Here is a 14,228-nt window from a genome sequence, read left to right on the forward strand (position 1 = left end):
CACAAACAGCATTACCAGCTTCACTTATTACCAACCAGACTGACTTTATTTCTGTCAGACGTCTACAAAAGTTTTTATTGAGAATTAACAGAGGTTTAACTATAATGTGTTTCATTTAAAGTCACCATTACAGTGAATAGTGTTTCCATTAGTTGTGATCTGATAGTGTTGGTTATGTTTTGACATAATCATGCTGTGATCTGTAAAATGAAACTTATTGAGATAGTTTGGTTTACCTTATTAGCAGCAGCTTTGTGAGTCTACAGCATATGATTTTCAGTATATTTCTTTTAACCAATAATATTTAATAAAAAATTGTTCTGATTCAAATTCTTTCAAATTTTTCTTTTAGAAACGCAGACATCAATAATCAGTCTGTGAATCTCAACAATGGTGACAATAATAAAGCATGTTGCTGTGGCTGCCACCAATCACAACTCATTAATGGCTCCCATCATGCATTGCGGTATGAATAAATTATGATCTAAATTGTTTATGTAATTTACTTTTCGTAATGGAATATTCTGCTCGTCACCATTGTTGAGATGCATATACTGAATTTTGATGTCTGTGTGTGCCTAAAAGAAAGACTTTTTATTTTTTTAAACAACTTTTAAGAAATCCTTTATATTACAACTAAAATGCTGGATATTTATGCTGAAAAGCTGTTATTCTGTGGTCAACAACATAAATTTAAGTCAGAAATCAGCAAATAAGGAGTTCAGTGATCAAGCTCAAATGATGATTGTCATTATATAACCAACACCATCAGATCACTTTATTCTTTGCTCATCTGGCAGTTATAACTCACTAGATACAGCAGACAAAATTTTAAGTACACATAAAAGGGTCAAGAGTCCAACTAAAGCAACTACCCATCACAATAATGTTAACTTACAATTTGTGATTTTCTCCTTCACTGATTCTGCTTGTTAACATCAGGAGTCTTCAATAATGTTCAATCATCACTAAATTAATCACTTAATTATCTCATTAACTTCAACACTCTTGAGTGTTCATATACACTCCCAGGAGTGTTAATTTGACACTGGAGTTTTTGCTGTGTACAAAGAGCTGTAGTTAACTGACAAGCTGATCCATATCGCATTAAATATCGCAGGCGATACGTCCGCGATATTAATGCGATATGGCTCAGCTTGTCAGTTAATTACGGCTCTTTGTAGTAAATGCCGCTCCATCTGAAAGCAGGTGATGGCGATTTACTACTAATCAAGGAACCGGCTTTACTGACGAGATGCGCATAACAATATCGCGATTTAAATCGCCCAGCCCTACCCTAATATGTGTCCACACTACAGGGTGTTAAAAATTAACACTGAAGCGGTGTTGAAGTTAATGAGATAATTAAGTGATTAATTAAGTGATGATTGGCCATTAGTGGTGACACCTGATGATAACAAGCAGACTCACTGAAGGAAAGAGAAACAAGAACAGAAAAAAGAGAAACACAAGAACTACTGACTTCGAGACATTATGGCACTTATTATTTTACCAGTTTGACTTTATTTCTGTCATACATCTACACATGGTCTTATTTAGATTTAACAGAAGTTTAGATGGTAATGTTTTATGGAATGTTTCATTTCATGTCACCATTATGGTGACCAGTGGTTGCTTTAGTTGGGCTCTTGACACTTTATTATTTAACATTAGTATTTTTCTGGCTGCTCCAACTCTGTGCTTATAGAGCATATGTGTTGTGGCAAGAGAAGCTATGAGTTGGGCTGTGTTTCCTGAAAACATTGCAAGCCTAATTTGATCGTACAGACCATTTGTTGCAGTTGGTCTGCAATCAAGTTAAGTTTAAGATGCTTTTGGAAATGCAGCCCTGGTTATGTTTCAATGATGAAATTACTAGTGACCTGATTCAATGTCACCCAGCATTATAAACTGATTATCTAATTGTTTTATTAATTTTACACTACAGTAGTTACTTCCAGCAATGTTTTAAAGATCTGAAGGATTTTAAAATCACACACTGACATCAAGAATCTACATATGAATCTCAACAATGGTGACAATCAAACAAATGCTTAAAGGTAGTGTAGGTAGGAATTTTATAAAAAAACTTTTTTCCAAATTTGTTTAAACTTTATATATATAAATACATAATTAAAATGTAAGTACTCTGAAAAAAAAGAGTATAAAAATCGAGTGACTCTAGACCGTTTAATCTGCATTAAACACAGCTCATTATTTCCATTCGGGACGAAACAAAGGATTGGCTTAGGCGACTGTCACTCTCTCTCGCAACCATGGCAACCACCCTTTTGCTAAGGATCTGCCCACGTGCGCGGCTGCGCGCACCAGTTTGAGTTGAGGAATTCAAGAGGAACGGAATGCAAAACTCACCGCAGGTCCTCATGTCCAAGAAGTGCTCCTTGCCCTGCACTTCGACCACCCCGCCCTCGGCCTCTACTTCCTCGGACCCTAGTTGCACGGCTGCTTGCACGACCTCCTCTGCTTCGCCCTCGACCCCGGACCTGTCCTCGAGCTGACTATGCGGTACTTGTCACCGGAGTGTAATGTTAGTCCTCATCAGAGTCAACAATGCTTTCATCATGGAAACTCTTACATGAAGAACACCACCATATATGTTATGAATCTTACACGAAATTCACCTTCATCACAGTGTAACTGATGGTAATGGAAAAACGTGTATCAATGCAACCTGTTTTTAGCTTTGCCTTCTAGATATAACTAGCTCGTTAGCGAATCAAAATAATTTATTTTTTTAAACTTTACCAATATCAATATGCTAGCTTGATAGTGAGTACTAAAATACATCTTATTTGTTTATATTCATAATGATAAAGTTAGATTTTTTTTATTACATGTGATTCTGACATGATGTCACTACATGCACTGTGCTCCTTCCTCTCTGCTCGTCTCAGGTAAATAATAAATGCGTCTTCCAGCTCAGCGGTCGGAGTCGCGCGTTCATGTCTTTTGAGGGCGTGGCTTTGGAAGGAGCTCAGAAGGGAGGGGGTGGAGTGAATGGAAATAATGAGCTGTCTTTAAAACAGTCGTGAGAGGTCTACAGATACGATTTTTATACTTTCTTTTTCAGAGTACTTACATTTTAATTATGTATTGATATATAAATAAAGTTTAATTTTTTTAAATTTAACAAATTTGGAAAAGAAGTTTTTTAGACAATTCCTACCTACCCTACCTTTAATGTTGCAGTGCATGATGGGAGCCACCAATCAGAACGCATCAATGGCTGACATCATGCATTGCAGCATGAATAAATTATGCAGCTGAATTGTCCTGTAATTTTCATTGTTTTTTCTGTTGGCTTTTATTTTGCTATTGTTTTGTTCTGACTTTAGTAGCTTGTTTTGTGATGTTCAGAGTTGATCTGTTTGTCACTAGTTTGTTTATTGTCACCATTGTTGAGACTCAAATGCTGATTCTTGATGTCTGTGTGTTTAAACACAATAACTTCTTTGCTCAAAGTATTTTCAAAATTTTTGATATTGCTGTTGGATCTCAAACTGTAGAATCTCAGAGCTACAACCACCAATACTAAAACAAGACATCAAGCAGATAGTCAAAAATTTAGACTCTCACATCAGTAGCTGCGTTTACATGGACACTTATAATCGGATTGACGGCTCAATCGGACTAAAAAACCTTCATGTAAACACCTTAACTGATCCGATTGAGCTCGATCCGAATGCAATTTCGATCGGATTGAAAGGGGTGGTTTATCCCTTTTGTAATCCGATCGAGAGAACATGTAAACACTTGATCGGATTGAAAACCGAAACTGAAAGGACTGCGCATGTGCAATGACGTTAAATAGCGTAATGACGTATGACGCGCGGAACGAGCTGTTCATCCTGTTGAATAAAGTGTCATATTAATAAGTTTCCCGTCATTCAAAAATTTTAAATTTTTCACTCGCGCGTCTGTGAAGTAAAGCAGGACAACGTCCCACCAGTGCTTGTTTTGGATTCTCATCCACAGACGTCTGGTTTTGGCCACGGGGAGGGGCATTTTTACTGCGTGATCAATAAGCAGCACGGCAAAACGGTTAATATGCTCTAAATTATGACCAGAGACGAATTAATATTACGTCTGCTGTTTAAAACAAATAAAGATCCAATAGAGGAGAATATTTATGCGCGAAAAAGCGGGAAACTGTGCAGTGTGCGCATGTCAAAACATCAGATCCGATTTGAAACTTGTGACATATAAACGCGCGCATCAACCCGATTACTTTATTTATCATTCATGTAAACACCTTGTTCGGATTCATCAGTCGGATTGATTTCATTCCGATTGTGTCCATGTAAACGCAGCTAGTGAATCATGACACTACATGATAATGTTTTTATCATCAAAACATATTGTGAGCAGGTCATATTTTCTCTTGCAGTAACAAATGTGCTTTATAAACACAAAGTTGTAGCAACCAGAGAAAAACTAATATAAAAAAGGGTCAAGAGCCCAACTAAAGCAAACACTGACCACCAAAATGGTAACTTGAAAAGAAAAATTCCATAAAATATTACCGTCTAAACTTCTGTTGACTCTCAAGAACTTTTGTCGATGTATGACAGAAATAAAGTCAAACTGGTAATAATAAGTGCAACAATGTGTAATGACTCGAAGTCAGTAGTTCTTGTGTTTCTCTTTTTTCTGTTATTGTTTTTTCTCTTTCCGTCAATGATTCTGCTTATTAACATCAGGTGTCACCACTAATAGCCAATTATCACTTAATTAATCACTTAATTATCTCATTAACTTCAACACTGCTTCAGTGTTAACTTAATTAACTCATTAACTTCAACACTGCTTCAGTGTTAATTTTTAACACCCTGTAGTGTGGACACATATAAACACTGAGGAGTGTTAATTTAACACTGGGGATTTTGCTGTGTAGACAGACTTTCTTCTCAAATATTATAAACAATAATTTAAACAACACACGCACTCTTATTGCTACTGTAGAGAGACTGACAAACCCCCCAAGCCAGATTCCCAGTGAAATGCTCTCAGACAACAAGTGCAGTGAGTTTGCTTCTTTCTTTTCTGAGAAAATCAATAATATCAGAAAGGTGATCAGCACATCCTTGAGTTGCGCTGGGGTCAGACAGATCAGACCACCTGAGAAAGTAGTTACTATGTCTGACTTCAAAGAAATTGATGGCAAAATTTTGGAAGAAACCATACAGCACCTTAAAACATCAACCTGCGCTCTTGACACACTTCCCACATCATTTTTCAAAAGTGTGTTAAACAGTTTAGAAGCAGATCTTCTAGAAGTGGTAAATGTCTCACTTCTCTCTGGGAGTTTTCCAAACTCCCTGAAAACTGCAGTTGTCAAGCCCCTCCTGAAAAAGAGCAATCTGGATAAGACCATATGTGACCAGTCACGGAAAGTAAGGACACATGTCGGTTCTGGGGCATTTTGAGTTATTCACATATTCTGAAAGTGTAGTCTCCAACGATGTGTAACACAAGGAAATCTGATAATATTTGGAGAAGTTATGGCCATTTAAAGGTAGGCACTCAAAAATGCACAAAGGGGAGAAAACAGCGTCTGAAGATTCTCACCTTTCTCCTGCTGGGAGTGACAATAGGGCTCATTTACATCTCATTTAGATAAGCCATACCCCCCTGTAAAGCTGTAAGCACGGGGGGAGCAGAAAGGCCAGGAAAATGTGCCATCAAAGAAAAATGAAAAAAAAAGTTTGCAGGTAATATATAAATAAATGTCTCTTAGCATCTACCGATAAAACTGTATAGGCAACTCTTGTGTACACTGAATAAAAAATAAGATAAACTCTAGACAATGTTCAAATCAAAAACAAGATGTGCTATGTGATATATATATAGTATGAGTAGGCTATTAGTAGTCTATAACATTCATTTCGTTCGTTTTTTAAATAAGATACTAGCTGAAATGTGTTTTTTTTAAATCAAGTGATCAAAGTGCTCGTTGCCGCGGCGATCAGTGGCGCAGATGCAGTGTTTTCTCATGTGGCTCGCGTCTTCTCGACGCACGCTTCAATCCGTTGCGTATACTCTCTATTCGTTCTGTTTAATATCACAAAACATAATGCAAACGTTTGCGTGTCCCTGCTTGATATACAACCACTGCTGAACATAATCGTTTTGATGAGAGAAAAAAACTATACGAAAAAAAAATAAAACCTGTACAAGGGTGGATTCGAACTCAGACCCTCTGACACAGCTGGCGAAAGCTCTACCACTGGACCATTAAGATACACGTTAGATAAGTTGGCGGATCTATATATTGCCACTGACAACATGTATTAGGCTACATCTCATTAAATGACAAATTAAACCCCATGTAACCTACTATTTAAATCGATTGCTGGACATTGTAATGTTATTGGCGTCCATCTTCATTGAATTTTGAAATCAGATAGAGCCGGCCAGAGCGCTGCATAATAAGTAGCCACGCCGGCTTATTCAGTATGGAAATACACACCGACAATGACACGCCCATACTGCGTGCTAGAATCTCCGAAAAACAAGCTGATTTCAAAATCAAAATGTACGCTTTTAAATATACCAATACTGCTATCTCAAACATGCAGAGGCTTCTTCGTGATCTCAACTAACAGATTCTGCAAAAAAATGAAAATCACAAATTTTGAAAAAAAAAGCTTCTTTCTCATTTTGCTCGAAAGTTGTGCTGCCGACTCGAGTCCCTGGTTTCCGTGACGGGTCACATATTAAGCAACTATAGACCATCTCAAATCTTCCTTTCATAGGCAAGATCATTGAAAAAGTTGTCTTCAATCAGCTGAACAAATTATTATGCTCTAATGGATACTTTGACAATTTTCAATCTGGTTTCCGACCGCACCACAGCACAGAGATAGCGCTCATAAAGATAATAAACGATATTCGCTTAAATACTGATTCAGGCAAATTATCAGTGCTGGTACTACTCCACCTCAGTGCTGCATTTGACACTGTCGATCATAACATACTTCTTGACAGGCTGGAAAACTGGGTGGGGCTTTCTGGGATAGTCCTAAAATGGTTCAGGTCATACTTAGATGGGAGAGGTTATTATGTGAGTATAGGAGATCATAAGTCTGAGTGGACATCCATGACATGTGGAGTCCCTCAAGGCTCAATTCTTGCGCCACTCCTGTTCAACCTGTATATGCTCCCAATGAGCCAAATAATGAGAAAGAACCAAATTGCTTACCACAGCTATGCAGACGACACACAGCTCTACTTAGCCCTATCGCCTAACGATTACAGCCCCATTGACTCCCTGTGCCAATGCATTGACGAAGTCAACAGTTGGATGTGTCAAAACTTTCTTCAGTTAAACAAAGACAAAACTGAAGTCATTGTATTTGGAAACAAAGATGAAGTTCTCAAGGTGAATGCATACCTTCACTCTAGGGGTCAAACAACTAAAAATCAAGTCAGGAATCTTGGTGTGACACTAGAGTCAGACCTTAGTTTCAGTAGTCATGTCAAAGCAATAACTAGATCAGCATACTATCATCTGAAAAATATTGCAAGAATTAGATGTTTTGTTTCCAGACAAGACTTAGAGAAACTTGTGCATGCTTTCATCACCAGCAGGGTGGATTATTGTAACGATTATTGTGGATTATTGTTTCCTCACTGGCCTTCCCAAAAAGACCATAAGACAGTTGCAGCTCATACAGAACGCTGCTGCCAGGATTCTGAGCAGAACTAGAAAATATGAAAATATCACACCAGTCCTCAGGTCTTTACACTGGCTCCCAGTTAAACTTAGGATTGATTTTAAAGTATTATTACTGGTATATAAATCATTCAATGGCCTAGGACCTCAATACATTGCAGATATGCTCTTTATATTGAATATAAACCCAACAGATCACTCAGATCACTAGGATCATATCAGCTAGAAATACCAAGGGTTCACTCTAAGCATGGTGAGTCCGCTTTTAGCTATTATGCCAGCCACAGCTGGAACCAGCTTCCAGAGGAGATCAGATGTGCTCCTACAGTAGTCACTTTCAAATCCAGACTCAAAACACTTCTGTTTAGCTGTGCATTTACTGAATGAGCACTGTGCCAATGTTTTTATGTTTTTAATTTATTTTTTATTTTTCTAAACTGTTTTAATTATTCTTATTTCTTTTTCTTATTTTAATTTCTTCTATGTAAAGCACTTTGAATTGCCATTGTGTATGAAATGTGCTATATAAATAAACTTGCCTTGCCTTGCCTTACCTACACAGTAAATTCCCCAGTGTTAAATCAACACTGCTCAGAGCACATATGGTCCCACTCTACATGGTGTTAAAGTAACACTGAAGCAGTGTTAAAGTTAATGAGACAATTAAGTGATTAATTTAGTGAAGATTGAGCATTATTGAAGACACCTGATGATAACAAGTAGAATCACTAAAGGAGAAAATCTCAAATTGTAAGCCACCATTATGGTCATGGGTGTTTGCTTTAGTTGGGCTCTTGACCCTTAAATTGTTCATTTCATTTTTGTTTGGCTGCTGTATCTGCCTTACAACTGCCAGATGAACGAAGAAAAAAGTGATCTGATGGTGTTGGTTGTTATGACAATCATCATTTGAACTTTATGCTTTTTATTTATGTTGTTGGTTACAGCATAACTGTGATTCTGCATAAATATCCAGAATTTTAGATATAATATAAAGGATTTCTTAAAAGCTTTTTTTAATAAAAAATCTTTATTTTAGGCACACACAGATGTCAAGATTCAGTCTATACATCTAAACAATGGTGAGGAGCAGACTATTCAATTGGGAAAAGTAAATTACATAGACAATTCAGATCATAATTTATTCATACCGCAATGCATGATGGGAGCCATTAATGAGTTGTGATTGGTGGCAGCCACTGCAACATGCTTTATTATTGTCACCATTGTTGAGATTCACAGACTGATTATTGATGTCTGTGTTTCTAAATGAATACATTTGAAAGTGTTTTGATCAGAACAATGTTTATTAAATATATTGGATTATAAGAAAAATGCTGATAATCACATGTTGTAGAATCAAAAAGCTCCTGCTAACAAGGTAAACCAAACTATCTCAATAAGTTTAATTTTCGGATCACAGCATGATTATGTCAAAACATAACCAACACTATCAGATCACACTTTTTCTTTGTTCATTTGACTGCTATAAATTAATAACAGCAGACAAACAAAGTCTAAAGTTAGTAATATACAGTAAGGGTCAAGAGCCCAACTAAAGCAAACACCCATCACCATAACGGTGGCTTACAATTTGTGATTTTCTCCTTCAGTGATTCTGCTTGTTATCATCAGGTGTCTTCAATAATGCTCAATCGTCACGCAATTAATCACTTAATTGTCTCATTAACTTTAACACTGCTTCAGTGTTACTTTAACACCATGTAGAGTGGGACCATATGTGCTCTGAGCAGTGTTGATTTAACACTGGGGAATTTACTGTGTAGACAGATTCCAGATGGACAGGTCGTGTCCTGAAAAACACTTATCCTGAAAAACCATGAAAAATGTTTGATTTTAAGGACATTTTGGACATTTGGAAGCTAAACCAGTTGGGAACTAAATCACTTGTACAGTACTTGACTATACAGTGTACTGTAAGATCTAACATTTGACCTCAAGATGACATTACAGTTAATAGTGATTAATTGAATCTGCTAACTGAATAAATGTAAATATAAGTAAACCTAAAGGGTTCATTAGAGATGAAAACCCAACAATAGTGAATATTTATTTTATTTGTTTGTCTTTTGTGCAAATTCAATGGAATTGGACTTTCATAAAAAGATAATAATTGTAAATAAATTAATATATCACATAACTGCTTGTTTGTTTTTCATCAGAGGTTGAAGTCTTCATGGTTGGACCACAGGTCACCTTAGATGAAATCCCTCAACTTGACACAACAAATTCTTCTGTGGACATCGATCTCATTGGGATCGCCAAGAACAACAATGAAACAAGTATGTGAGATGTTTCTGTAGGTTTGAAACATCTTAGAGTTATCATCAATATTCCTGGATCTCATTCTGCAGAAACACAGGGTTTGTGATGTGAATATATTAATGGTACAACACAATTGTTAGATTCAAAAGACATCAGTGAATAAGGTTATTTCATGATGATTATAGGCCTGTCACGATAACAAATTTTGCTGGACGATAAATTGTCCAAGAAATTATCGCGATAAACGATAATATTGTCGTTCTGAGACCATTTTCATTTAATATAATTATAATGGCATAATAATGCAGGTACACCTTTTCAACGATCTATAAACTTTTATTTCTAAAGAATATTAAACATTAAAAACGGAAAACATTTTAGATATCCAAAAAAATGAACAAAACAACCAAAAACAATAAAAGCAATGGACTCTTAGTGTCTGTTAACACAATAAATGTCTGTTAATAAATAAAATGGATGTAAACAAAATTGCACTTCAAAAAATATTAAACATTAGGCTTTAGACATTAGGCATAAATAGTGACATAACAGGCGAGAGTGGTCATCCAGTCTCTTTGGTAGAGAGAGAGAGACGAGGAAAACAAACAAGCATGCAAATGGAATTATCGCGGCCGGAAAAATTATCGAGCTCTTTTTTTTATCGTGCGATTAATTGACTTATCGACTATCGCGACAGGCCTAGATGATTATAAAACCATCATCACCTGATCTTATTTCACTTTAGCTTTCTTTGCTGCTGCAAATGTGTCTGACAAACACACTGTCACAGCGGCCAAAACCGACAAAATATATAATAAGAGTTAAGAGCCCAACTAATGGACACACTAATCACTCTTATGGTGACTTCAAATGAAACATTAGAGTTAAACCTCTGTTAATTCTCAATAAAACTTCTGTAGACGTCTGACAGAAATAAAGTCAGTCTGGTTAGTAATAAGTGAAGGTGGTAATGCTGTTTGTGGAGTTGTTTAATCCTCCTCTGCTGAGATCTTCACAGATTTAATGTCTTCTTTTCTCTTCAGTTGATTTCATCTGAGGCTGTGACTGAAGTCAGTTGTAGTTCTTGTGTTTCTGCTCGTCTCTTTTTCTGTTCTCTTCTTTCTTTCAGTGATTCTGCTTGTTAACAGGCTTATTAAGGCTGAGATGACTCCATATTTAATATACACAGACTTTGTGGCTCAGATAAGGTCCAGTTCTGGTTTATTTCTTTGCTCTTGGCTGACATGTGGCATTGCTATGGCCTGCTTGTGGCCCAGATCTGGCAAACAGGAGCGGCCCACCCAAGTGCCGTAATTCCAAGCTGCATGTGGGCCAAATGTGGGCCGGATCTGGGCCGACACAATGTTGCTATGTGGGTTACCACTAAGCCACATTTGGTTATTATAAATGTTTTTTTGTTTTTGTTTTTTTGATTGTTGTTATTGTTTTAGTATTGTAAACATGTAAGCTTCTGTTTGTGTCACACAGGATCAGCTGCTGTGGCTTTCATGAGTTATAACACAATGGAGAATCTACTGAAGCCAGACTTCTTCAACACATCAAATGACACGATTAAAACCATGATGTCCACTGTGATCTCAGCTACTCTTCCCAAAACCACCAACACTAAACTCACCAAACCAGTCAACTTCACCCTCAAACACATCAGAGTGAGAGACTGAAATGTGTTTTTGTCCAACCTGAGAACTGATGAACATCTGAAAACATCTAATATTCAGTGTTGTTATATTTTCTACATGTTCTTTCTTCTTTCTGCAGGAGTTTGACCCCAACGGTTCTCTGTCCTGTGTGTACTGGAATATCAGCGAGTGGATTGTAGATGGTTGTTCTGTTTTAAAGACCAACAGCAACTACACTGTGTGTTCCTGTGTTCATCTGTCCACATTCGCTCTCATCATGCAAACCAGCCGCCCATCAGAGGTACGAGAACATTTATAGTGAGCATTGAAACACAGATTTGGCACTCATGTACTCTAACATGTTTTCATAGAGCGACTCAATGCTGGACCTGTTGAATTTGGTGTGTGTGATCGTGGGGCTGGTGTTCTTCAGTTTGGCCCTGTTGACCTTTGCCCTTTGTCAGTGGAGTCCTGGAGTGAATAATGTGGCTCGAATCAACCTCTGTGTGAGTCTTCTGTTGGCTCACCTTCTGTTCCTGCTCACACAACAGTTCCTGAGCCTCATACGCCCTCATCAGGTGAGAATGATGAAGGAGCCCTACAGCTCAGCACGGTCTCACTGAGAATCATCATAACCGTCTCTCATGATCTCCAGGAGTTGTGTGCCGTGATATCAGGTGTGCTGCACTTCCTCTTTCTCTCCGGCTTTGTGTGGATGTTCATTGAAGCTGTGCTGCTCTTCATCTGTGTCAAGAACCTATCACAGATCAGCTCCAAAAAGAGGGAGGTGCTTAGCAGTGGATTCCTGTGTGTGATTGGATATACGGTTGCTCTGGTTGTGGTGGCCGTGTCTATCGGGCTGCTTCCTGAAGGATACGGCAGCGAACAGTGAGTTATTGTTGTTGTTGTTGTTTTAAGTTCATTTGATTAAAGGCAAATAATGCAGCTTGGGACTTTTGAGACATTTCTAATCTGATAAAAAAACTATAAAAAAACTTACACACACTGTAAAAGCACATACAAGATTAAAAAGACAAAAAAAAAGTCAACACCAGACAGTATTTTTGCCAAATTCATTCAGTTTTTATATTATGTTTCCTCTAAACAGTTGCTGGATTAAAATGGATAAAGGTTTTATCTGGAGTTTTCTGGGTCCTGTTTGTGTCATACTAGCAGTAAGCACATATCTTTTTTCCTCATGATTTTAATTTATATTACAGGGAAAACAAGGTGATTAATTATTATTGTTCTACTTTTCAGTTAAACATGATTCTCTTCATCAACATCATCATCAATCTGAACTCAACTCTCAAAAATCTGAACGCTGAAGTTTCACAGATGAAACAAACCAAGTAACAAACATTCAGATTCAAACACTCCATACAAAAAAAATAGTCAATAAAGACACTTTAACTCTTTCTCTGCAGGATTATGGTATTTAAAACACTGGCTCAGTTTGTGATTCTTGGTTGCTCCTGGATTCTGGGTTTCTTCACTAATGGCAGGAAGGAGCTGGAGATCCTCTTCCTGATCTTGAACTCCCAGCAGGGAACCTTCATCTTCCTGGTCTATTGTGTCCTCAATAATGAGGTCAGACATGTTTAAAATCATTTTTGTCCTCCGTAATTATTTCAGCCATTTTATCATCACACTCCATAGGAAAACCGTTTCACTCTCTTCAGAGACAGTATATAAAAGTAAAGTATCTATATTTACTTCTGAAAATTCAAATCTAGTCTCTTTAAACATGTTTTCTTACGTGTTTATTATAAGGAAATTCCACTGTGGTTGATGAGTTTCAGAGGTTAAATGGATGTCATGAAGTCACTCAGCTCCTCTCGTCTCATTCTTGTCCAGGTCAGACAGCAGTTCAGGAAGTTCTTCAGATGTCTTTGCTGTGTCAAACAACAACACTGAGGACTACAGCAATCACGATCAGGAAATAAAAAGTGCCATTATTATATGGGTATTTTATATAACATAGTGAATGTTTCGTAATTTTTAAATTCATAATTCAACTTGAATGACAGAAAACATGTTACGAGTGTCTTATTTTATAGCTGTTAATGTTTTTTTAAAAAAAAAATTAAATAGTCTTAGGATGTTTTTGGTGGAGGGTGAAAATATTATTTTTATACAGATTCCTCAGAATAATTAAGCTGAAATATTTTCAAGTAAATGTTGACTAAAAACTGTTTCTTGTGTGCATGGTGAAGGGAAATAAATGAATTTACATTCAGAGTTGTAAAGTTATAAATTTGGTAATCTTGCAGAATTATATTTTTGTTTGTGAAGGTCAGAAAGCTGTTTCTTTTTGTAATGACCGATTTTACAGTAGGCTACACAACTTTAATTTTCTCGTACAAAATATGTCATAAATGTATTTTCAAGAGGGAGGGCCAGAGGATTTATTGGTATTGTGATATAAATTTAAAAACTAAGCTATAAAAAAAATTATTTAATGTGCAACTAATGTCTCATTCAAAGTAAATCTGTGTCTTGAGTTTTTGTTTTAAAACACAAAAGATTTTTGCTTTTTTGTTCAGGTCACATTCATGCTTTCCTGTATTATTCAAATGCATTTTTGTTACAAAATATCTTAACAA

General features: G+C 36.7%; 1 protein-coding gene across 1 annotated transcript in view; it reads left to right on the forward strand.

The window, feature by feature from the left end:
* The window catches only part of LOC307149149 (adhesion G protein-coupled receptor E1-like), a 65,149-nt gene extending 51,287 nt beyond the window's left edge, over window positions 1-13,862 (forward strand). The window contains exons 12-20 of the mRNA XM_079855266.1: window positions 9,880-9,999; window positions 11,471-11,652; window positions 11,762-11,923; window positions 11,994-12,200; window positions 12,278-12,510; window positions 12,731-12,797; window positions 12,883-12,974; window positions 13,050-13,212; window positions 13,480-13,862. Of these exons, the coding sequence (XP_079711392.1) occupies window positions 9,880-9,999; window positions 11,471-11,652; window positions 11,762-11,923; window positions 11,994-12,200; window positions 12,278-12,510; window positions 12,731-12,797; window positions 12,883-12,974; window positions 13,050-13,212; window positions 13,480-13,539 (1,286 nt within the window). The 3' untranslated portion in view covers window positions 13,540-13,862. The remainder of the gene's footprint in view (window positions 1-9,879; window positions 10,000-11,470; window positions 11,653-11,761; window positions 11,924-11,993; window positions 12,201-12,277; window positions 12,511-12,730; window positions 12,798-12,882; window positions 12,975-13,049; window positions 13,213-13,479) is intronic.
* Window positions 13,863-14,228: the final 366 nt, after the last annotated feature.

This window comes from Squalius cephalus (genome assembly GCF_949319135.1).
Source record: "Squalius cephalus genome assembly, chromosome: 2".
Lineage (NCBI taxonomy): Eukaryota > Metazoa > Chordata > Actinopteri > Cypriniformes > Leuciscidae > Squalius > Squalius cephalus.